The sequence below is a fragment of the Mustela erminea genome, chromosome 9 (genome assembly GCF_009829155.1).
Source record: "Mustela erminea isolate mMusErm1 chromosome 9, mMusErm1.Pri, whole genome shotgun sequence".
Taxonomy (NCBI): domain Eukaryota; kingdom Metazoa; phylum Chordata; class Mammalia; order Carnivora; family Mustelidae; genus Mustela; species Mustela erminea.
Window position 1 is genome coordinate 26,566,154 of NC_045622.1, and position 26,202 is coordinate 26,592,355.

At 42.5% G+C, this 26,202-nt stretch overlaps 2 protein-coding genes across 4 annotated transcripts in view; one reads left to right on the forward strand and one right to left on the reverse strand.

Annotated features, from left to right (window-relative positions):
- The window catches only part of NTM (neurotrimin), a 939,904-nt gene that overhangs the window by 241,569 nt on the left and 672,133 nt on the right, over nucleotides 1-26,202 (forward strand). The gene's annotated exons all lie outside the window — the stretch shown is intronic.
- Nucleotides 12,914-13,801, reverse strand: LOC116598188 (thioredoxin-dependent peroxide reductase, mitochondrial-like). Its single transcript, XM_032356569.1, has one exon. It carries the CDS (start codon nucleotides 13,783-13,785, stop codon nucleotides 13,012-13,014), a length of 774 nt encoding a protein of 257 aa, XP_032212460.1. The 5' UTR covers nucleotides 13,786-13,801; the 3' UTR covers nucleotides 12,914-13,011.

Consider the following 26,202-nt stretch of genomic DNA (forward strand, 5'->3'; position numbering starts at 1 on the left):
AGAACGCGGAACACCTGCAGGGACACCAGCCTGAGAGCGATCAGAGCTGATGGTCCTCTGGCTCCAGCACGTCACCCTCTGGGCCAGGCGCACCCCCTCCCGCCGAAGAAAGCACCCTGCGCAATTAAGCACCTAATGTGTTTGTAGGGAGCAGGGAGGAGTCGGCTGTGTTTGCATGTTTAATGTCTCCCTTTTCTGTCCTGCTTTTCTTCTGCTGTCAGCCAGGGGAAAACCCTCATGGCTGCCCTACATTTGGAGAGGACAGAATGGAGGACATGCCCTAGAAGTTCAGAATTTGAGTCCTCACATCACTCTCACCCAACAAAAGCAGCTGCTTTCACAAAGGTAGCTAAAGACTCTTAATTTTTTCTGTGAAAAGAGCTGAGGGGCCATGTCAGGATGCTTGCCCCCATCTTTTCTTGGGGCGCCTTGCGCTCTGCTAGAAGCCAAGCCCTCCCATTTGTGCTTGTGGATGGCAGGGCTACCTTTCCCTCTTCCCAGCTCACAGAGACAGTTCTCTGGCAGGTACCACGGTAAGGTCTGGTCGAGGCTTCCTATGCATCAGTATCCAGCCTGTTGTTCAAGGACCAACTCCCCTAATGCATCTTCCAGGGGCAGCAGGCATTGTCACTCTGCAGTTAGAAGACTGCTGAGCGGCTCTGTGATTGTGGGTTCATCACATTAGATGAATCCAGTGCTATTCAGCTCATAGAGCAGTTCTGAGTATTAAACGCAGTAGTTCAAACCCAGGGCTGAGATGAGGTCTGTCACCTTGTCAACTACGAACCTTGGAGAGTCTCCCCTGGCCGCTCCACCACCCTCGACTACTCTTCCCCAAATTGCCATGGGACCCTTGTTGCATATCTGCACCATTTGCGAGCTATTTATATTACTTACTATTTCAGGAGTGCCTGCCTCTGAGAGCAGGAATTAGGTCCACACATACTTTTCTACCATGCGTGGCACTTAGTGTTTTGCCAAGCATAGGGTAGATATTTAACGAATGATTGATTTGTTAACCCAAGTCTGTTTTGCTTCCTGAACAATGCAAGAGTGAAGCCAGCACACCCATCCGTGCTCATCGGGAACTACTTCACGGCTTGTGCAGAGGGAAAGCCACCCTTTCTTTGGCTTATATTTCAGTGTGCTGTATGCATTCATTCATCCTCTCCCTAAGCATGTCTCGCATGCCCACCACATGCCAGGAATCTAGGACGTGGTATGAGGGCCCAAGCAGCCGAGCCTTCTAGCTTCAGTGGGCTTTAGTCATTGATCTGCTTGAAGTATTCGCTCCTTTGAAAAAGAAAATATTGATGACTCAAAGTACAGAGAGATCTCCATAACCTGAAAAGCTTGATGGTGTGTACATGCACCTTACTATGCTTACCTGTCCTCCCGCTAGAAGAAGAGCCAAGGAGTTAGACGCTTTGCTCCACCTGTGCAGTTCATTTCCTCACCTATACAGAAAGCAGCCAAGGGAAGAAATCACCTCGTTTCTAAAAACACTTATGTTCTATTTTAAGTGTTAATTTTTCATGCCCCCCTCTTTTTTTTAAGATTTTATTTGACAGAGAGTTAGAGAGCACAAGTAGGCAGAGTGGCAGGCAGAGGGAGAGGGAGAAGTAGACTCCCTGCTGAGTAGGAAGCCCGATGTGGGGCTTGATCCCAGGACCCTGAGATCATGAGATGAGCCAAAGGCAGACTCTCAATCAACTGAGCCACTGAGGCACCTCAATTCTTTATGTCTTTTCAAAAGGATATGGAGGGGTGGGTGCCTGGGTGGCTTAGTTGGGTCAAGGTCCAACTTTTGATTTCTGCTCAGGTCAGGATCTCAGGGTCCTCGGATCAAGCTCTGAATCAGGTTCCACACATAGCACTGAGTCAGCTTGTCTCTCTCCCTCTGCTCCTCCCCTCCCCTGCCACTCTGTTGGCATACTCTCTCTCCCAAATAAATAAACTAATTAAATTTTTTAAAAAATGCATGTGGAGGAGCACCTGGATGGCTCAGTCAGTTGCGCGCCCAACTCTTGATTTCAGTTCAGGTCATAATCTCAGGGTTGTGAGATTGAGCACCACATCAGGCTCTTCCCTGGGTGTGGAGACTGCTTGGCATTCTCATTCCTCCACCTCTATCATACCCCAACTCATGCATTTTCCCTCTCTCCCTGTCCCTCAAAAAAAAAAAAAAGGCAAAGCATGTGGCTATCTTAGAGTCCGAGCTGCAGATGTGGTTGGTCACCCCGATAAGGTCCTCCCCTGGTGAGCTATAGGGATTCTCCGATGTAGGGGGAGTGACTTTCTTGTTCCATTCCTATAACTTGTAGAGGAAGGAGCAGGAGTTTCCAGGACTCAGTCTTGACCAAAGGCACAGAGGACAACACAGTTGCTTCTTGGGATTCATAGAAATTAGTCCTATGGAGACTTCTCAGAAAAGAGTGAGACGTGCAGGTGGGGGGGAGAAAAAGAGGAAAAGGAGAAGAAGAAAGAGGGAAAGGAAAGGAAAGGAAAGGAGTCAGGCAAGAGGGCTTCACTTACTTTTTTTTTTTTTTCCCTCCACTTGCTTTTGTGTATGACACACATACAGCCAAGTTCACAGAACGTAGTCTCAGTGAAGTGTCACCAACTAAACACACCCACATAGCCAGTGCTCAGGCTAAGGAAGGAAGAGAACACAACACCCCACCCCTGAGTCCCCAAACCCTTTGCTGTCCCAACTTCCTTTCCCACAGGTTCCTCCCCAGCCCATCTCCTAGCACCTTAAGTCTGGGCGCCTGCTTTTTGACCTCCATGCTGGGATCCTCCAGAATGTCCTCCCTATGGCTGGCCTCTTCTGTCCTACATTGTGCTATGGGATTCATTGGTACCAGCACCTGAATTTGTGGTTGCCCTGCTCAGTTCTGTGTAGTATTCCACTGTGTGGATGTGATAATTATTATATCGCAGAGGAGAAATTTTCACACTTCAAACACGTGTAGAGAATAATAGAAAGACATCTAATTGTACTGAGGTATTTATACTTCTTCGAGGAATTCTTTGTGACAATTACCCATAACTACAGTGCTAACAGTGAGCACTACTACAAAACGGGTATGAATTATGAATCATTATAACGGCTAATGCTTGCCTCTTCGGTAAAGAGCTCTATTTTGTTACCAAAATGAGTAGGGAAATGTGTGAAAAACATATTAGTCATCGAACCCCAGTTATCGGACACTTGGCCATTCGTCCGAAAGGTGGCAGTTTGCAGTGCCCAGACGCCAGCAAGTGTTCGTCAGTAAGAAACAGTCTTTAAAATGCTGGTTTTGAATCTTCTTAGGCGTAGAGTGACAGCAAACACTGAAAAAAAAAAAAAGAAAATGAGGATGCGCAGAGGGAGAAGACAGCCGCGAATCGGGAGACACCTTTACACTCACTTAAATGATCAGGACAGAATCAGAGACTCAGCCGAAGGGCAAAGGTGCCTCACCAAGCTACAATTATTCCCCACCTGTGACCTATGAATCGCCTTCTTCCATGGCCCAGCTCTCCTGGTGGAAGCAATTTTCATCCTCTGCTTCTTAGTTCGCTGAGAAAGCATAAATAAATAAATAAGGAGCCCAGCTCTCCTTCCCCAAATTGCTTCCCCCACCTGCCTCTTCCCAGGGAAACCACCTTGTGAATTACAGCTGCTGGGGCCAAGGCTCTGAGGAATCTGGGCTTATCTCCTCCCCTGCACCCAGTGATAAGATAATGAGATGCAAGGCTCCGGTGTGTTTGACAAGCTGGTGGCTCCAGCAGGCGAGTTGAGAGGCTCAGGGGCTGGGATTGGAGATTAATTAATGCTAAAAGACACAGTTTGATGTGGCAATGAAATTTCGATTATAATAATCTCTAATTATCTTGTACCACGAGCGCCCTGACTCTCCCAGGTGTTTCTTCGTGGTTGGAAATTGCTATTTGTGCATGAAATAAAGCAGACTATGTTTTGGGGGGGAGGGGAGAGAGGGATGTAAGTGGGAGTGGGAAGAAAATATACAGTGCCCTGTTTGGAAGCAAGGGAGTGTCTGGAGTACCCCTTTGGGGAACGTCCAACATTTGAGCAAAGTAAACTTGTCTTGGTTTTATTAGAAGTGTAACTGAGGGGGGACCCAGGTGGCTCAGTCAGTTAAGCATCCAACTCTTGGTTTTGGCTCAGGTCATGATCTCAGGATCATAGGATCAAGCCCTGCATCAGGCTCCATGCTCAGCAGGGCGTCTGCTAAAGCGGCTCTTGTTTCCCTCCCCCTGTGCTACTCCCCCCCACTAGAATGCTCACTCTCTTTCTCTTTCTAAAACAAATAAATAGAAAGAACTGGAGCAGAGCAGTCAGAAGGGCAGAGGGAGAGGGACAAGCAGACTCCCCTCTGAGAGCAGAGGCCGAGGTGGCACTCAATCCCAGGACCCGGAGATCATGACCTGAGCCAAAATCAAGAGTCTGATGCTCAATCAACTGAGACATCCAGGTGCCCCCCCCCCACAAAAATGTGTAACTGGGGCCAGACAAAAATGTGATGAAGGAGCCAAACTTGTCTCTTGGCAATCCTCTCTTTGCTACACTATGCCACCTCTATGTATATTGGAGACAAAGTCCCCTTGTGGGACACAAATTAAGTCTCATGTTTCCAGGTACCATCAGAAGTCTTTTTCATAATAAGGATTTCACCCTCGGAAAGGAACACAAGTCCTAATGAGTTAGCGCTTGGACAAAAGGAAATATAACCTCCACAGGGGAGAACAAGAATCCCATATTCCCACTGCAGACAGCTGTTGCCCTAAATCCCCTGAAGCCCAGACATCCATGGCAATAGCCATGTTTGCCAACAATGCAAGCTATTCAAGGCTGTGGAACTTTAATTTGGCTGCCAGATGACTTTCAAAGCTTGGAGAAGTCTTCCAGCCAGGTGAGGGAATTGAAAAATTTCAGGAAATACATGATATGGGCGCAGGAAGAGGAGGGAAAAATCTCTCAACCTCAACACACCTGAAATCAGCAAGACATTAAAAGAAATGCATCTAACTTATTCAGGGATGCTCCTCACATGGCCCCAACCACACCTAAGCCGCTCTTCAGGGACCCTTGGTGTCACTGGCCATGCATAAGAAGTACTCTTGGCCACATAAGAGCAGTGTAGACGTGGACAAGTTCCTTAACATTTCTAACTCTGTTCTTTCACTTGCAAAATGTGGGGAATGATAGTTATTAATAGTTCACAGAGAGTACTTTAAGGGTTTGGCATGCAGTAAATGCTCAATAAACATGGTTGTTACCAAGCATATTTTAAGTGTTTGTGGGCCATTTGCCCAAGCACACAGATATTTGAAAAGCTTTTAGGTAGGACCGTGTGTGTGTGTGTGTGTGTGTTTTAGAACTAATAGCTCATCAGTTTTATTTGGGGCATGTCTGGTAGCAAAGAGTCAGACACCCAAATGATACTCACGTCTCATCCTCATGCTCAATACCAATTATGCTGCTCTCTAAGGAAATTACTGCCTCTGTCGGAATCTCATTATGTGTCAGGAGTGTTGCTGGTCCACGCAGACCAAGTGCTACTACCTGAGTTGAAGCCTGGGGAAGGGTATCTTTCGCTGGAGACATAAATTAAAAGAGTAGGCTGAAGTATTGTCAAAGTTCGTAAAAATCAAAACATGGCCCTGAGGAACTGCTGTGCCCTGGGTGCAGGGGCAAGCATCCGACCGGAATGCAGAAGTGGGTACCTAAGAACTAGGGATATGGGACAAAGACAAACAGAGTAAAAGAGAAGGACACAGGTCTTGCAAAGGGCCGGTTGGTGGACTCAGATTTGGGAGGCATCCTGTGCGTGGTCTGTGAGTGACAGAGTGCCCAGCCGGTCGCTCAGCTCTCTGCTAGGCTCCTGGGTCAGAAGTAGAGAGATCATGAGCTGTGCCCTTGTGAAACTTGTTACTGGGAGCTTGGGGAATTTTTTCTCTCCTTCCTTTAAATGAAGATGACAGAGGTCTTCCCAGGGACTTAATAACGGAATCAATGAAGAGGAAAATCCATGTGGCTGCAAATACATTTAAATTTTTTTTTTTTCATTTTAGCTTTACAACCAGTACAGAATGCCTAAGTCATTTCCTCCAAGGCTCTTTCAGTCTGATCATTTCTAGTTATGCTGGGGTGGAACCCCTTTTCTACCTAAGCCCGTGGAAGCTCTATCCTTCCCTACCCTCCACCATCCAGGTTTGTGTGGCTGTCCAGCCCCTGATGCATGGACAAGGTTTGCATCCTAACCTAGGGACACCTGCTTAGAGAGAGCAGAGTTCTGAAAACAAGCAGCTCTATGGTGAGGGCATGTGCCAACGCAGATATCCATACATTGAATAATTGGCTGACTGGGGAGAATAGGACACTCTGTTGCCTTTTGCTCACACTTATCTGCTTAAAATTGCTTCTACTGATGGAAGCCCCGGGAAGAAAGCAGCTAACTTACAAGAAATACCCTGGAGGATGCATGGATACATGCACAGGATTTTGAAATGGGAGTATTTACATTTGGTTGGTTTGGCTGAGCAGAGGATAGAACCTCATTTGTTTTCCATTAGACCCACAATCTGTGTACAAAAATAAAGGATCCAAATTTGTATTTTGCTAAAGGAGGTGTATCAGTTAGGACTAGGTCTAGCTGCAAGTCATAGAAACCTGAAAAATTATGACTTAAATAATATAGAAATCCATTTTGCATTCATAAAATTCTAAAGACAGGCAGCCCAGGGCTGGTTTGATGGCTCTGTAGACCAGCCAGGACCAGTGCTGAGCCGTGCCAGCCAGAGTGTGATGCTTGGCCTCGTGGTCATCAGAGGTCTAGCCATCATGTAATCCACCTTCCGAGTAGAACAAAGAGAATAGGAAAGGTCAAAGAGCATGAACCAACTATGTTTGAGGACAATTCTTGGAAGCTTCCACCCAGCCTCTTGCTGGCTAGAACTTAACCGCAGGGCTACATCCAACTGCAAAGGAGTTTGGGTCACATGTTCCACTAAATTCTAGAGGTTTTATGACAGTAATAATATTGGATATTGGGATAGGAAATTAGCAATCTCCACTTTGGATCAGGAGAAATCTATTACACTTATTATCCAAAAATCAGATTTTCCCCAAAGAAGATGCTTCTCAAAATACTTTTTTCTCTCTTCCAAGGCTCAACTTAATCTCTCGTGATTCATCTTAACTACAAAGATTTGGGTAAGCCCTTTTAAATTGAATCTAGGTGAAAGCCTTGGAAGTTTTCAGGTTTGCTTGACCCGTCTACATTCTTGGTGTTACCTTTTCCATACTTCACTTGAGTTGAATATAAATCTTTATGTGGTAAGGGTTTGCCAATTCCGATTATTTGTTTCTCAAATTATCCTCTCATTCCTTAGCCTTCATTCTCCCTGCATAGACCAAAAAGCCTCGTCACGGAAATGAGATAGATCTATAGTCAGAGAAGAAGTCAAGAGTTGAGGATTCTTAGCATATGATCCAAACATGATCCAATAGACAACTTTAGAAATCTACATTTTCTCTTTGTTATATCCCCCCGGGTTAGATCATGATAATCACCTTCTGCCATGGGATCTCTTGGAGGTTAGTTAGTGATCTGTATTTCAGGTTGAGGCTTTTATTGAATATTTTTTTCTCCATATCTCTGGCACATTATATGAAATTTTAACTAGAGTTTGTTAAGGATTTAGAATTTTTTTCCTCTAAAAAGCTAATATTTAATGGTATCTTTGTGATATTATTCTTCAGAGCAAGGGAATCAGTTTGGGTGAAAAACACAGAAGGTAAAACCATGCTTTCAGAAACCAATAGTTTCCTCCCGTTTTTGTCTGTGTTCCACAGTGGGTAGCCCCCTTCTCAGTATTCCCTAGCAAACTCTGTTCTGTTGGTCAGAGTGGCATCGAATGGTTGAGGAAGTACAGCATGGTGGTAACTCAGGGATGCATTTGGAAACATATGGGTTTTAGTAGGGCTCTGGCCCCTACTAACAATTTGCTTAGCCTTTCTGATTTGTAGATCTGTCACCACATAACACGTAGTGTGAGGCATTGTGAGAAGTTCATGAGACAGTGTGTAAAGCATGCTTAGCTTACTAATTGTTCAATAAAAGTGTGGGTGTGTGTGTGTGTAATAAATGAACTTACTGCCTAAAGCTCCCAGACAGAGGAAACCACCCAAACCACAGAAAGTACCCAAACTGATAAAATTTTCAATCAGCCTAACTTCTCAATTTTGTTCTATTTCCTGCCTGTGTTATTGTTAGGTATTTTCAAAGCCGGATGGATTTTTAAATCACAATATATATTGTTCTCTGGAAGTTCCCTCTAATGTGTGTAAAAGAGATTAAAACCATTAAGAGATTGGAGTATTTTTTTAAACTACGTGTTTTCACTATAGACAGTAGCAGTTGACTCACAGCTAAAAAGGCTGTGGAAATAAGCACTGTAATACTATCACTTTCCCCTTAATTAAGTCATTATTTCCCATTGTCATTCACTTTTGTTACTGCAATTTTCATCATTGTTTGGTCCTAATTGTAAATTTAAATGCATTAGAGTCCCACAACCTAAGAGTCGGTTACCTTTTCTCCATTTTGATTGGTTCATGCATTTTTACATGTTTGAGGATGTCTCTTTCATGCCTTTAAAAAGCCACCCAACCGCCATAATATTTTGCGGGCACCTTGTATTTCCCTCACATTTTGGCAGACACTGTCGTCATGTCATCTGGCATTGATGTTACCTTGCAGAAGTCTGAGATGAGTTTGTGTTCACTTATTTTTGTCTAGTGACTCTTTTTTCTTCCTAGGTGCCAGGTAATTCTTTATCCCCCATGTTCTATCACGTGATCAGGGTATATTTCAGCAGAGATCGCTTTGAAACAATATTTCAAGGAACACAGAGGGCTCCTGTGATCACACACTCAGTCATTCCTCAGTTTCAGGGCCAGGCTCCTATCTTGCCTACTTTGAATATTTTCTCAGTATATGCATTAGGGCTTTTGGTCCAGGAATGACACTTTTTCTTATGCTTAATTTCCACCATACTCTCTTCCTCAACACTTGGTAAGAGTATCTCAAGTCTTTCTTTTATGCCATTAATTGAATTGGCCATCCTGTCCCCTCTTTTGTTATTGACCCCCGATTGATTAGTCCTAGAATCCTCAATTCGGGCCTTAGAGCCATAGTCTTACTTTTTCATCTCAGTCTATTGTTTTTCAATCTTTTCTCTAATTCCTGTTTTATTTTGCATTCATGCTCTTGTCACGTCATGGTACGAACCAAAGCACTCCGAGATAACATTCTTACGCATTTCAAGTTGGAATTCTGTCCAAACAGGATTTTTCATTGACGTTTGCAAGCAAAGTTCCTTTCCTTATTTCTAATTTGTCCTTCTTCCTTTATTCTGTGATGTTTGCGTCTTGTCTCTATACTTCCTTTCATCTTGCTTATTCTTGGGCAGCATTGTTTAGACCATCTATTTGTTCCCATACTCTCTTCTCACTGCACCCAAAACGTGTTCTGAGAGCCAGAAGTTTGGTGTTTTCCTTCACTTTTACCATAGCCTGAGGGTCCAACAAGGGGAAGAGGTCAAATGAGTCTGTTTGAAGTATGTCTTAATAACTGTGCTCTGATTTATCCTCTCATATTTTGTTAGATGTACCCCAAGGGGGCTTACCCTGAACTTCAGAGCACTTTACTTTGCAACTCTGAAGACTTGGCTTCAGACAGCAGGAAGCCAATCCTCTTTGAGAGGTTATTCTGTTTCCTTATCACCCATGTTACCAATCTCTTCCGACCCATGGACTTCAAACAGAACTTAATATGGGATGCACTGTATTGAAAGAGAGGCCCAGTGTTAAGTGATTATTGTGGTTTGATTCAATCCATGAAACTCAAACTTTTCTATACATCTGTTAAGATAGCCCTATCTTCCAAACTTTAAAAAAAAGGGGGGGGGGTCAAGTTTGCTGCATAGTCCTGTGCATGTTTCTACCCAAGGTTTTGAGGTTCTGCTCCCCCTACTCCTCACCCCACCCCCAACCCCCACACAACAGCCATGCCATTGAGAAGAGCAAACAGCTGGACATAAAACCTATTTTGGTCTTTTTAATGAATCTACTTCTATCATGGAGAGCAATTTCAGAATCTTGAAGGGAGGGATTCTGTTCCTTATGGTATGGTATGTTCAGCCAAATGTACATGAGGAGCAGAAAGAGAAAATGAGGTGGCCCAAAGTCATGAATCTCCGAAGCAGCCCACCTCTGTCTCTTCAAGGCTGTGTCGAACCAAAACCCCCCTGTGAGCTGTTTTGAATTGCAGAACTGTTTGCAAATGAGCTTGGAGCACACTGGGTAAACCAGGATGGTTGGTAAATTCTATTTCACTTCACCAGTGAGCTGAAAAAGCATTGGATAATATGTTATGAGTTGTAGATCTGTTTGATTGCATTGTTGCAAAGTGGGAATTGTTTTGCAACATAGATTCTTAATCACTGAGGCATCTATGATTGAATGCGTCGAAAATTGGCTGGAATTGAAAGTTAACTATACTGCAGACGGCTTATTCTGGTGTATAATTGAAAATAAATTCTAATAACTCTTCTCGAAAGAGCTGCTCAGAGAAAATTTCAAGCCCCCCGAAAAAAAAAAAAAAGTGGTTTCTCAAAGAGACTCTTCCTCTGCATAATGAAGTAATGAAAACAAAGCCTAACCTAGTTTTTCTGTGATTTGAATACACTGACCAAAAAAAAAAAAAAAAAAAAAAAAGTTGATACTAAACATTCTTAAACTTACTTTGTAATATGTTTCCCGAGCCTTTATGCCAGAGAGGTCTTATCGAAAAAAAAAAAGTATGAGCTTTTGTAATCAACCGGGCCTTAAGTTTGAATCTTTGCTCTGGCCTCACTAACTTGGTGACATTGGCAATTCTTTTTTTTTTTTTTCCTGAGCTTCCATTTCTATCTCTATCTCTGCAAAGAGAATTTAATAATATAATCTAATTTTCCTTGCTCTGTATAGTTATTGTACATATGAGAAATGATATAACTATGTGGACAGTATTTTGTACATCATTGGCACTCAACACATTAGAAATTATATATGGATGTGTGTATATATACATAAAGCCTATGTAGCCATTCATACATTCCTATTTTACTCAAATATTTGCCCAATTCTGCACAACTACAGCCAGGGAACATGTAAGACAATCAGGAGAAAACGCCTAGCCCCACCAGGAAGAGAAGCTTACCGTTCTGGTCCTGGATTCAGAGAGACTACAGTTATAATCCTGGCCTGAATATTATTAGCCTCTCTAAACCTCAATTTTTTTCATCTGTGAAATTGAAGTAATAACTTTATATATTTTATTAGGTTGTGGTAAATAAAATTACGCAGAGTATCTGTCCTATATAAGTTTTTTTCTGATATGCACTTGTCAGAGCAACTACACTGTCTCTGCTTGGCTCCAGAGCTGACTGGACCAAATATGAGTTTCAGAATCATATAGATCTGGGCCCCCCCACTGCCCTTCCATGGGCTGTGTAACCTGGAGCACGTTATTGCCCATCTTGTGTGAAGCCCTATATTCTCCTACATCAATCAGAGATGCTAACACCTCACAGTGTAATGAAGAGACTTTACCGAGATCCCATGCATGGTAGGTACCAACCCATGCTAGTTGTCTCCAGAACCCCTCTCCAATGGTCTTTGGTCTAGTTTTAGGCAGAGTTAGACTTTGACATTGCTTTCTCCATAGTTTCAGGAGTAGCTAGATAGTTATCTCTGAGGTCAGGTGAGACCCCAGATTGCCCATGAAAGCTGGCAATTTTCACCTCTGAAGAAATAGTCCACTACTCACCTGTCGGCCTCTGAGTGAAACATCTTTCTCTTTGTCCATGGCGACAGATGCGGGTGTGCCTGTTCAAGCCGTCCCTCGGTCTTCTCCTGGTTAGCTCCAACAGCACTGTTCTCATTCCCTTCTAAAATGAAATCCAGGGGGACCTGGCTGGCTCAGTCAGTACAGCATGTGACTCTTTTTTTTTTTTTTTTTAAATATGTTTATTATGTACTTTACATTGAGCATTTCAGAGAAGAATTACAAAGATTTCAAAATACAATTTGATAAATAGCCTTTATAATTACACCCAATCAATATCTAGAATTGTATGTAGACCCTATGCAGCTAACAACTACAGAACAATTTTAATCTCAGGGAAGAGAGACATGCACGATCACTGAAGTCACTTTGCCAGAGTGTTTTTTTGTTTGTTTGTTTGTTTTTTTGTTTTAAAGATTCATTTATTTATTTATTTGACAGAGATCACAAGTAGGCTGAGAGGCAGGCAGAGACAGAGGGAAGCAGGCTCCCTGAGGAGGTTGATCCCCACCCAGGATTGTGGGATCATGACCTGAGCCCAAGGCAGAGGCTTTAACCCACTGAGCTCCCCAGGCACCCCCCAGAGTGTTTTTTTTTTAAAAACATGATTCACATTTGTTTCAAGTACACATACATCCATTGGAAGAGTTAAATTAGACCATTGATGTTAACACCTTAAAAATATGTATGATCTTTGTCACCTTAAAAGAAAATTCAGTTTAGTACAAAAAAATTCAAGAAGAAATTTCAGGACCCTTGATCAGAAGCTTCGGTGTGTGTTGTACTATTCTGGTGTACATAAAGGTTCAAGTAAGACCAACAAAGAATGTTTCCTCTTCCCACTGAAGACACAATCAAAGGAACAGGTGAGCCAGCATCCTATAAACTAGTCAGCCATCAGGAGGTTACCAATAAAGGACGTTTTATGTGTGTGAGGACATTTAAAAGCCTCCGCCAATGTTACAAAAACAAAACATTTAGAGTATTACTTATGAGTACAAGCATAATTAGTGTTTTGTCTTCTATAAATAATCATCTTTGAAATGCTCAAAGTGAGTTCCAGCTGTGGCTCTCTCCTGACGTGAGAAGAGGTGGGTTCACACGGGATGATCTACTGATTCACCTTCTCAAAGTATTCTTTGGAAGCAGTTGGATGTGGCTTGATCGTAGGAGAATCCGGGGTCCAGTTCGCTGGGCAGACTTCTCCATGGCTTTCCACAAACTGGAATGCCTTCACCAGGTGGAGGGTCTCTTCCACACTTCGGCCCACGGGGAGATCGTTGACACTCAAATGCTTGATGATGCCACTGGGGTCAATGATGAAGAGGCCTCTCAGAGCAATTCCGGGGCCTTCCAACAGCACGCCATAGTTTCGGGAAATCTGTTTATCCAGATCTGACAAGAGTGTGATGTTCATGTGGCCCAAGCCGCCATTCTTCCTTGGTGTGTTGACCCAGGCGAGATGGGTAAAGTGGGAATCCACTGAAACTGCAACAACTTCACAGTTCACGTCGTGAAATTCATTGGCTTTGTCGCTAAAAGCAACAATTCCTGTAGGACACACAAAGGTGAAGTCCAAAGGATAGAAGGAAAGCACCAAATATTTTCCCTTAAAGTCATCGAGGGTTAGGTCTTTGAACTCTCCATGGACAAGGGCAGTGCCCTTAAAATAGGGTGCGTGCTGAGTGGCGGCAGGAGCGTGGTATGAGGAACTGGTGCTAAATGCGAATTTTGCTTGACCAGAACCAGACCACAATACATTCGTCAGGCATGTTCTTCGGGAAGCAGCAGGTCTGAGGGCTGCAGAGGCAGAGATGCCCCAAAGAACAGCACTCATATGTCGGGCAATCGAAGCCCCGAGAAATCTTCCCAATGCGGCTGCCATCTTCAGTGCGTGCGAGATTCGCCAGCATGTGACTCTTGATTGTAAGTTCTAGCCCCACATTGGGTGTAGAGATTACTTAAAAATTAAAATAGAAACAAAACAAGCAAACAAACACCAAAGGCCAGAGAGATTGCTACTCCTGAAGCTGTTTGTTATTGTTCTTTTTCTCATGGAAGGCCTGGGTCACTTTCCATGGAAAAAAATTGAATTACATTTTAAAAAGCCAAATAGCAGGAGGAAAGACACTCCAGCTGCTCGGGCAGTAATATCAAAGGATAGTGTGTGCAGGTTACGTATGCTTTCAGCCTTCTGCACACAGCTACATCATATCCCTGCTTCCCAAACTGGGTACACAAGCCCCACCTCTATTCTCATGTCCTTGCAGTTGGCCCATCGCCCATGCCATGCTGTTTAGGTTGTCTCTGCTCTTACCATGCCAGCAGCTTTACCTACTACTCATCCTATGTCTCCTGCTGGAGAAGAAAGCCTGGCCCCAAATCAAGGCTGTCTAGCTGCAAATAGATAACTGGCTTCTTCTGACTTTAATTAAGGGTGAGTCTTACCTGCCCCTAATCCTGTCCTCTGCTCACCTCTGCCACCACCTAACCCCTTTCTTGTTCTAGTGCCCAAGTCAAAAGAACATTGTCCTTAGGTAGCTACTTTGCATAAAAATTTACCTCCCAGAAGCCAAGCTAGCCTGGCGGTGAGCAAGAGAATGTATCTTGCAGAGATATTATAAGGATGAGCCAACAACGAAAGTTCTTGGAGCAAATATGCCCTCAAAAATTATAGAATGTCCTATTTCTTCCTAGACGTTGATTCCAGTCCCTTCTTGTAGCTCACCTTCACGGTGTACTGATAATCAACAAGTACAGTCACCCTCAATGGTCCCCTGTCCTGAATAGCTACGTCCTACTGGGTCACACTGGCTGCCTGAACCTGGCATCACCTCCACAGTTTGACCCTATTATCTAAGGAGATCCTTTGATTTTGACAAGCATTTGTTCTCATGCAGTATAAACGCTTCTGGGAGGAAGAGTATAGATGTATTGGTTTGTGGAAATTACCAATTACAGGAAAGGTGTGCCCTTATTAATAAGGTTAGGAGTGTTATCATCATAGGAGAATCAGATGGGAGTCTATTAAATTTAAAACGCTTAGGAAAACCTTATTCAAAAGTGGGCTTAGAAAAAGATATGAGGGCATGTGTTGTAATGAGCCCTGGGTATTACCTAAGACTGATGAATCACTGAACTCTACCTCTGAAACTAATAATACATTATATGTTAATTAATTGAATTTAAATAAAATAAAATTTAAATAAAGATATGATAATGCTCTGTTAATGATAAGTAAATCAGATAAAGAAGACAGTACTCTCGAATTTCTCTGGCTAATAGGCATAGGCTGGCTTCAAGTCCTATCTGTTATGATCGCACTTGTATCTCCTTTTGAAAGACTTGAAGGCCATACTATGTGTTTACGAAAGGTAGATGCTACTTCTACATTCTTCCACTACGTGGTTGGAGGATCTTGAACATTCTCTTTGGTAGTAGTTTTATTATCTCTAGATTTATTATCTCTAGAATCTCTAGAATGTTAAAATAAATAAATAAATAAATAAATATACACATATACATATGTATATATAAATATACATATATACATTTGTATATATACACACATATACATATATATGCATATGTGTGTATACATACACATATACATATATGTATACATATATATGTATGTATATGTATATATATGTATATGTGTGTATATATGTATATATGTGTGTATATATACATATATGTGTATATATACACAAAAATATTTTCAAATGGCATGCAGGGAGAAATATATACATACATATATATATTTCTCCCTGCATGCCATTTGAAAACATTTTTTAAAGTTAAAATACAGAAAATTTAACAACAGTAATAGCTCAGCCTCCTAAAGTACTTACAGGCACTCTTCTGAAAACTTTTACATGAATTAACTCAATCTTTGCAGGAACCTTAAAAGGGTGCTTATTATTATTATGCTTATTTGACAAATGAGACACAGAGAGGCTGATTAACTTGCCTAAGGCCACACAACTCAGAATGAAAGCTGGGGTTTAAGTTAGGCCATCTAAGCCCATGCTGGCCCCCTCTCTCATATGGCTTCCTTAACCAATTTAGGAAGGTGGGAGTCACAGCAGTACATGAAGAAGTATTCTAGAATGTTAAGATATTTGTTAGCATGGAGACAATTGCAGTCATATCATTTGGAATGCAAAATAATAAGGTTATTTTTTTTTTCTTTTTCTTTTTTTTTTCTTTCCTTCTTTCCTGGCTTGGGGCATTTCCTGAGAAGTTGGTGACTGCCCCTTCTTTTCATTGCTGATAGTATTTACTTTCCAAGGAAAAATCATTATTTATCAAGTAGAATTTGGTAATCAAAATAGAAAAGCTACTTTCAATAAAGTCTTAGAAGTCCAAAAAAAGGACATGTGCTACTTTTCACCTCAACCGCAGACATCCTACTTAGTAGTTCAGATACATAGACTTAGTCACAAGACCTATTTTACTGTTAAGCCAAGAGGTGGAAGAGTCTCTCTCCACAAACGTTGCCCCTCTCCTGCCATGCAAAGGCCTATTCAGGCACCTCGCTGGAGAGTTTGACAGCTCTTCAGTAGGGGGAGGGGTGGCCAATTCCCCTTCCCTTTTCAGTGAGCCTGGGAAAAATGGGAGCATCCCTCCCAGGAGAGGGTAGAAGCAGCGATTCTCCAATTCTGATGCTGTCTTTTTGTTTCCTGTTTATTTTTTGCTTATTCCGCACCTTCCTTGCACTTGAGAAGAATATAGACTTCAAAGGGCCTCCTTACACCTGAAAAGACTATGAAACGACGTGGAAAAAGATAAGACTTCCACATGCTGGAAGGATTAACATACACAACTTAATTTTGTGATTAGAGACAAAGACTAAAAACAAAAACAGGCTCAGGAAAGTTTTAGATACATATAACTTGAAATAGATTATCAAGAGAGAATGTGCAGTATTTGGCTCAACCTGGTGCTTTGAAAGTAGAGCTCAGAGAGGAAAATCACCCTTCCCAAGAGCGGCTCCCTCGCGGGCTCTCATAAGCCATATTTGGCTATTGCCTGAACCACGGGGTTGACCTAATTTGCCAATTCTTGTCTTATTAAATGCGGCTGACTCTACCTCCACTGCTTTGGGAAAAAAAGCATAAAATATGAATCCAGAGGCCAGACCGTAGGACCTCACACTCCACAGGAGACTTCAATTAAGTGCAGTGGGGACTCCTAAACCAGGGGCCCAGGTGAGCTCGGTATGGAAAATAGTGATGAAGGTTTCTCATGCTTGTAGATGCCTTTGCCCACCCTCTCCAAAACTACTGTACCAGGATCTCCCAGGAGGGATTTAGAGAGCAGTATTGTTTCAAATCTTTACAGGTGATGCCCAGCTGAGGCTGAGAATGACCGTCACATGGATTCTCCTCATTGGTGACCAGAGGCCACTAGTGCCTACCTTGTTTTTTACCTGCCAAGTTATAGTACTAAATGAGTTTTTTGCTTTTTTCCAGATGCTAAAATCAGCACTGTATGTTAGATGTTAATACATATCCTTTTGTATAGACCAGAAATTGTTCTACACAACCCTTGTGCTTATTTGTCACTTGAGGACAATAAATGGATGTCCTCCTCACTGGAAATATCCGTTAATTTCTCTAGTCATACTTACATTCTGTACCCAGACTGACATTATGGTGAGGATAATGATGATGATTTCCCAATTTACTAGACTGAGTAGTGAAGTAATAGACATGTCTTGGAAGGGGCGTCAGGAGTTGTATTTGATAGTACACCCCCTGGACAAGGAGTGACCTTGGACAAGTCACTAACCTTATTGAGTCTTATGGGTTTTTTAACTTATAAAAAGAAGGGAGTTAGACCAGCTTGTTGGTTCTCAAAAGGCATTTCACAGTAGAATCCTTTTTAAACAAAACAGATTAAAGGGATTGTCTCTGGCTGCAGCCAGGGGTTAGATGGTAGAAGCAGAGTCCCAGGACTCTGAGGTCTCTCTGAGACTACCATGAGCCCTCTGGTCTGCTGAGCTCAGAAGGAGCAAGGAGATTTGAATCTTATTGACTGAGGTCAGTCTGGGTGCCTCCAGCCATCAGTCTGTTTACCTTTTCCAATGTCAACCCCTCTTTTTGGGGAGAAAGAACAGCAGAGATGGGAGTCGGTGGTGGTCGTGAGTAGTACCCTAACTGCTGATTTACGGTAATAGGTGACCCCTGAGTTTTTTTTTTTTTTTAAAGCTCCCATATTCTAGATTTTAGGACTTTGCTCCTTAAAGTATCTCTTAAAATTAAGTAGAGAACAATAAGAGAGACCCATCAAAATTCTGGTGATTTTTACCACACAACTGTTGCCTGGCATAAAGTGCAGCCACTCTGGAACAACTGACCGTGCTGAGTAACTGTGATGCTCATTCCAAACAGAGACTGAAGGATGGGAAGTGTTGGGAAGAGAGCCCCAGGCTGAAGGCCCATCAGGAGTCATCAACATATTAGAAAGTCAAAGCACTCCAGAGTTGGCAGAGTGGATAACCTTTCTAGTCACCCTTCTAGAAACTGAAGAGAGAGCCAGATAGTCGCTTGTCAAAAGAATAACAATTTGGGGAAGTGCAAGAACTGACTTTGAAACAGATGAAACAATATAAAACTCCAATAAACTCAGGTATCACTTTGGAATTAATGGAGGACAAATTGGCTCTGCTGTTAACTTAAATACCCATCTGCTCACATCCCTGGAGCCCATAAATTTGTGGGGCTAATTAGTTGTTGCCATCCTGAGAGCAGCAGGGGGCTAACCACATTCCCTGGAGTTTTGTTACACACAAGCCCATTTCCCTGCCTCTTCAGACACCTGAGTTGGAGGGGTAGGGAGAGGAAAGGAGATGGCCCATCCTGGAGTGGTCCAAAGAGTTTGAATGAGAGTGATGGGCGTCCATGTTCTCATCTTGATCTTCCTGAAAGAAAGGTATTGAGAAATCGCCAAGCCTATTTACATTTTCTCCACTCTTATATATTTTTGTCATCAGGTCTACAACAACAATGCTTTTTCTCATCTATCCAATTAACATCCCGCCCCCTCCCTCGGTCCCCCTCTGCTGCCTAACTTGACTTCTCTAAAAGCGATTCTGTCTATACCAGAAACGTGAAGCCTTAATATAGGCTCTTCAGCATAATCGCTTCTTAATTAAGTCAGGCTATGGCTCTGTTTCCCAGAATCGTTTCCAGAGGGCTTAATTTTACTTCTGCTCAAAATTAATATTTTACATTTTGCTCTTAAAAGAAACAAAAAAAAATATATATATATATATATACTGAAAAGGAACCTGAGAAGAGCAGAATGAGAAAACGGTCCAGGGAAAAAGAGATCATATTTCAGCTCCCATTACAGAACCTTCGAGCCTCTGTTGCTGTTTTCTGCAAGTAATACTCAATCTGTGACATTCACTTTAGCAAAACAAAGCATGGATCAAGGTAATTAAATGGCACAGCTCAGAGTGAATTAAGGAATGATTCTATCGACAGGAGACACCTGCTGATCTGACACTTTCCACGTGCCTGGTCTATCCTGGCTGTGCTTACCTTGAGCTGGGGGGAGCCTGCTGACTCTTGCAACACAGGGTACCTAGGTGCAACTGTAAGTGGGCACCGTTGGAGATCCGTGTGCTTGTCACAAAGGCAGAAGTCCCAAAAGATGAATGACATTAGTGCCATTGTATCTTCTTCCTCAAGGGCTGGTAAACTACTGCCTTATGTCTTGCCTGGGCACTCCTGGGGGTTTTCACTAATGACTGTGGTACATAGGAACTTGGGGGCACATTCACCCTGAGACTGCAGGGAGCACGATCTTCCCTAAGAAAGTGCTGGACAGCTGGCCCAACCCAGCAGTGCTGTCTGTTATCCGCTCTGCCATTCACAGACTCCCTGCTATATTCCAGACTGTGTCCAGCTGCTAGAGCTCCAGTGATAACAAAATACAGACATGGGCACTGTCTTCAAGCCTGTACGTCTGTGGGTCACAGAACATGGGTCAAGCTGAGAGTTCACGTGTACAAACTCACCCTGAGCATGTGCAGGAGAGTTGCATAAAGAACGCCTGGGATCCTCAGAGACCAGGGGTATATCCTGGAGGTATACACTGCCTCAAATGTGTCTGGCTTGGATTTTTTTCAGTATGGTCATAGTCACATAATCACATATGGAAATTTTGTACTTCTATTATTCTGCACTTCTTATCATTAAGACTAACTCTGTGGAAGTTAGGGTTAGGGGAATTGATTCAGAGCCCAAGGAGCTGGAAATGTGGTGCTATGACTCTGGCCCAATGTTTAAGAGGCCAGGTGCAAGCTCCCTGAGAGATTCTTCCTGTTGTTCTCAGCCTTCCCCCTTCTCTGCTTCCCAGCTAAGAGTGGTGCTGTCCAGGGTAGGGAGAGGTGGAGAAAAGGGGTGTATGGAAGTCAAAGATGCTCTAAGAGGGGCATCTGGGTGGCTCAGTGGGTTAAAGCCTCTACCTTTGGCTCAGGTCATGATCTCAGGGTCCTGGAATTGAGCTCCGCATCAGGCTCTCTGCTTAGGGGGGAGCCTGCTTCCTCCTCTCTCTCTGCCTGCCTCTCTGCCTGCTTGTGATCTCTGTCTGTCAAATAAATAAATAAATTCTTTTAAAAAACAATTTAAAAAGAAGATGCTCTAAAAGACCAGATAAATTGAGTTCTCTTTTTTTTTTTTTTAAATTTCATTTATTTATTTGACAGAGATAGAGAGAGACCAGAAGTAGGCAGAGCAGTAGGCAGAGGGAGAGGGAGAAGAAAACTCCCTGCTGGGCAGGGAGCCCGATGTGGGGGCTGATCCCAGGACCCTGGGATCATGACCTGAGCTGAAGGCAGATGCGTAACTGACTGAGCCTCCCAGGCACCTCGATGAATTGAGTTCTTAACCATTGTTCTAACCACACAGAATATGTGCATCCATGGGAACATATGTAATAATATCTGGCCATGGGATCTACGTGACCACCTGAAATTCTGGTTCCAGTAAAACATGATAGAACATTGGGAAATGTCAACCTAGGGCCTGTGACTGATGCTGTGCCAAGGTGTTTCATTTGCATGACTGATTATTAGCCAGATGGCCCCTTCATCCTACTCTACAAAGTACCAGCAGGAAGAGGTTTCTACTACTTAGCCAGCTTTTGCTGAGAGACTACCCAAATTCATTATTTGCTATGAAAATTTATTGTACAAATACTATATAAGATAACTGTGTAGTACATTCTTTTCATATGTGGATTTTCATCAAAAGAAAAGTCTATTTCTTTTAGGAATGAAATTATTACAAGTGGCTTAGTTTATAGGATTTCTCAATTTCTTTCTGCAAATATTTTATCAGCATGATAGATTTGTCTTAAGAAGATTGAAAGGTACATTTCCCTTTATTCATTTGGCATAAGAAGATAAATGCTCCCCCCCCCCCCCGAAAAAGAGTAGGATGGCAATAAACCCATATATGTCCAGATGCTTCATAATGGGATCTGGGACTTCCTCATTTATCCCATCTTGTGCTTTGTTATCAGATACTGCTTCTGTATTGCACAGGCTTAAAACATTGCCAAACATGGACCCTGCCTAGCCTCATCAGACTCAGGTCTGGGGGTCTCTATGTTCTTATCCATCTGGAAAGGTGCCATGGAGTGAGGCCTTCCTTTAAGTTCTTCATTTGTAGTTAGCACCCTTCACCATAATCATGAAGCAAATATAATCATTAGCCATTTAATAGTTAGAAAAATTGAGGTACAGAGAAGTAACCATTCATGGTGATAAGGAAGTAGTGAGGTCTAGTTTCAATGAAAAGGTCATGCGCTTGGGAACCCCATCCACCTGCTGCTTCTGTAGGCCCTCCCTCTGGAGAGGAGCCTCCTTTCTCCTCTCAAATGGGGTTCATATTCTCAGCCTTTCTACAAAGCACAAAACCATGTTCAGTCAGAACCCAGTGGTTAGAGAGAGGGTAAAGGCAACAGGCATTCTGGGACTGGTGTGAGAGAGCATTTCATTTCAATCTCAACATGCACATTCAGACCTTAGTTGCCAAACAGGAAAGGAAATCTGTATATTTCACCAAATTCTGCTCAGTTTTCTCTTCTCTACCATCAAGCCATGACTTATGCTTTTTATAATTTCATCCAGTTTTAACACTCATCTCTACCATGGACCCTTCTTCTAGTGATTTACTTTGGTATTCTTCTAGTTTTTAGGCATTTAGGTCTACCTAGCTGGTTTTATAGGTGTTCTTGAATCTACCTTCTATCTATGTTCACATATATCTTCTTTCCTCCATTGTATGAGAGCTCCCGTTTGCCCTTGAGAAGTGGCAAATACTGTCTTTGATACCATTCTTCCACTGGTTCTTGGATAGGTCTGGAGATACTGGATTACATGGCGCACCCAGGATGCATAGAAATTAATGTTGGGGACCGGATCATGACCTCAAAACCATTCTATATCATCAGAAATATCCATGATGCTTGGCTTTTGCAAACAGAAATAGAAAGCTTAGAATCTAACTATGAAGAGAATGAAATCCCAAGACCCATCTTAACTATAAATATACACATACAGAGGTATGTGAGCAAAAGTCTAAAAAAGTGTACTTGCATGGTCAGGGCAGAGAGGTGAACAAGAGGGGAAGTATGTTTTATGAACAAGCTTCAAGGGCAAGCACACAATTGATTATCTAAGACCGGGGTCAGCAAATTATGCCCCCTGGGCCAAATCTGACCAGGTTACCTGTTTCTACAATAAAGTGTTAAAGAAACTGCACTCACACTTTTGCATATGATCTAGGGCTGCTATCCTACAGCAACAAAAGAATCAGGTAGTAAGGTACAAACAACAGACCCCAAAGCCTAAATATTTACAATGTAGCCCTGTTCTCTTCTTCCATTTTTGATACATACAATTTTCTTCTAAACTTCACATGGAAAAATCTCTGAAAGTCCAGCTCCCTCCCCCCTCCATAATTTAACCCATTTTCTTTCCCTGCCATACATACCGATTTGAAAAGATGCCCAGAACTTTAATTTCCACAAGCCCATCATTTCTTCACAATATTCAGTGCCATGATCTACTTAGGTGCAGATTTTACATGAGGTTCCAGGTTTTTTTTTTATTGTACTTTACCTTTCCAGAGTACATTTTAACATAAATGGTATAGAAATTATTTGTGCATTGTCTCACACTTAGAATCTCTTTGCCAGATCCTGCAATTTGGCCAGGAATTTCTGGGGTAGGTGTGATCATCATCAGACAGTTCTTGACACCTCCAACCAGAAATGTATAGTGGGAAATTGAAAAGAAATGAACTCTAGAGGGGATTTCAATCTCAGCTTTTTCAACTTTTGGAGTTTTGTTTCAATTTTAACCTGCTATTCCCAGTATGACATATTTCCTAGTTTTCAGTATTGATTTTTATATTATAGAAGAAATACAAGGATGTGCTCACTGTTTCTGGGTCATGTTCACACCATAATGTGTTCACTAAGGAGTGTGTAAAGCCCTCAGTCCAGAATTATATGGAGACAGAAAACGTGAAAAGGGACATAGAACTGGTAAGCTGCCTGGCAGGGCTCCCCGACCCAAGGCTATACATAAAGAGGTTACCCTTCACACCCAAGCAGCACCAGCTGAACACTCTGGGTTAATGCATCTGAAATCTCACACATTTATCAGTGGGATTATATCTCCCACCAACCTTCCTTAACAAAAGGTCAAGTGGATCACGGAGAAGTGTCCAGAAATAGCAAAGCACGTCCTTGAGACTCAGAGGCATTTGATCCAGGGAAAATATGAGCCCTGAGCAAAGAAAGAAACTCACAACTTTCTTCAAACTTGAGAGTATCACCAGTAAGAACATTCATAAGTGCACGGATAGCCCTCAACAGCTATGAAATTGTGCTGGGCATGAACAGTGCATCTCCAACCTTTGAGAATGGCATCACAGAGGGCAACCCCACACTGTGAGCTACGATGCAGAATTTTATAGGAAAGAGGCCTTTAGAAGAACCCCTTAGTTGCCTAGATAAGAAAGGGTAAGCTATGAAAAACAAATGGAATTGTAAACAATCAGACATCCAAAGAGCTTCCCAGTCTGCTAGGTTTATTTTTTTATATGTGATCTCATTTGATTCTTCCCACATGTCTGAAATCTATAAATCATGTGTATTGAATAAATGAAAAAAAATAAGCCTTAACAGAGTTGAACATTTGCCCAAAGTTTATAGTGTTAATAGTAGAACTGGATAGAAATTCACATCTGACTCTTCACTATATCACATCTGGTTGGTTTGTTCCATGACCAAAGCTGAGAGAAAAAGTTGACCTTTGTGTACCTTGTAGGTAAGGGTTCTTTTTTAACCTACTACACATGTTTATTTTAATATTCATTTCAAGTAATTTCCTCCAGGCATATAGTACATCCTAAGCTAAGTACAGCTTAGGACCTAATTTCTTTCCATAATATATACTCACAGCTGCCCCATCACTTTGTAATACCAAGATAAAGATCATACTAGGAAAAGAAGGGGGCAGAAGCATGGGAGAGAATCCGCCTATTCTTCTCTCTCATTATACTTCATCACATGGTGTGAGGATGTAGAACCTGAGATTCGTCGCACGTTTCTCTTGGATTCACAAACTACTTTTTGTGGCATATCCAGAAAGAGGAAATAGAAGAATCACTCTGAGTTGCGTGAATTCAGACGGAAGCCAAAAGAAGCTGACAAATTTTGAAGCATGAGCCAGAGACAAAAGTGGGCCCGTGACGTCTGCCGATGTTGTGTCTAGGGTTGTTCATTTCATCATGCCACGAGGCAGGTGTGTAGTGACGGGCTGTTGTGTTGACAACCACAAGTGTTCTGTTAAGCACTGCCAGTTGCTCTATAACATCATCGTGGAAGAGGGAAAGATGTCTTTGTCTAGATTTGAGTAACAGTGATGGTAATTAGAACACCGTGCATGGCACCAGTTCACGGGAAACAGATAATTTCCTTAGATCAAGCAAATCGAAAACACACTGATTTGATAACCATAGGTGAGTATAGGGCTTCCAGAAACAACGCAGTAGTCGCTTCTGTGTGTCAGGGGGAGGGAGAGAGGGAATACGTATTATGGAATAAGAAGTGTTTTGAGCATTCCCAAGGCCCTTTCAGTACCTGGAGAGAGCTCCATAATTCATAATCCTGAAATGCATAGGCTGATAATTGTCTTAATCATGGGAGAAACATGGCTGAAATGAACTGAAATAAGCCATAAAACTCATTACAAGATAACAAGATTCTATCTATTCTCCGAGGTCACGTTAGTGTTCCGTAAGGTCAAGGAGTTAATCACCTCATTCAGTACAAGCACGTAGATAAGGAACTGGTGTGTGTATGTGTGTGTGTGTGTGTGTGTGTGTCTGTGTGTGTGTGTGTGTGTGTGTCTGTGTGTCTGTGTGTGTGTGTGTGTGTGTGTGTGTCTGTGTGTGTCTGTGTTTTAAATCTTTCTAAATTCCAAGACAGGAGAGATGGCCAGGAAGGCAAAAGAAAAGTGAATGGCAGTTTATGAATATCCACGCTTTTGTGCTTTCCTTTTTTTGACTTTTGGAGTACAAATGTCTGGGATATCAGTGGTAGTGAAACGGGTTTGTTTTGTAAATTTAACATTCCCCAGACTGACCCCCCCTCCTGTATGATTCAAGTAGGCTGTCTACAGGTCAGTAGTGGTACAGGGCGACAACTTGAGAGTCTGAACAAACTTCTTTCCTACTGGCCCGATAAAGCGAACTGTAGATAGTTACATAGGAAGGAATCTTAGACATTGCTCCCTCTGATCTCCTAAGTATTTCTAATGAGAGAAACAAGGGGGTTCAGTGCTAGCCAAGTTCCTCAGGCCATTCACAGCGGAAAGAGCCATGAGATAGTCCATGGTACTATTTCACTAAAAGATCAGGTTCTTTTTTTTTTTTTAATATTTTGTTTATTTATTTGACAGAGATCACAAGTAGACAGAGAGGCAGGCAGAGAGAGAGGCGGAAGCAGGCTCCCCGCTAAGCAGAGAGCCTGATGCGGGGCTCGATCCCAGGACCCCAGGATCATGACCTGAGCCGAAAGCAGAGGCTTTAACCCACGGAGCCACCCAGGCACCGCAAAAGATCAGGTTCTTAAGGCAGGGAAAGGCAGAAGCTAGAGGCAGCAACTCTCAGGAAATGGGTTCTCTACCTTCCCCAAGGTGCTATGAACAACAACATCTTTAATTGGGGCATCACATCCACACGCTTAGAAGGTGAATATTGGTTAACCT

What these genes read in the sequence shown, in the direction of transcription:
- LOC116598188 (XM_032356569.1), bottom strand. Translation starts at nt 13,785, where the DNA reads ATGGCAGCCGCATTGGGAAGATTTCTCGGGGCTTCGATTGCCCGACAT.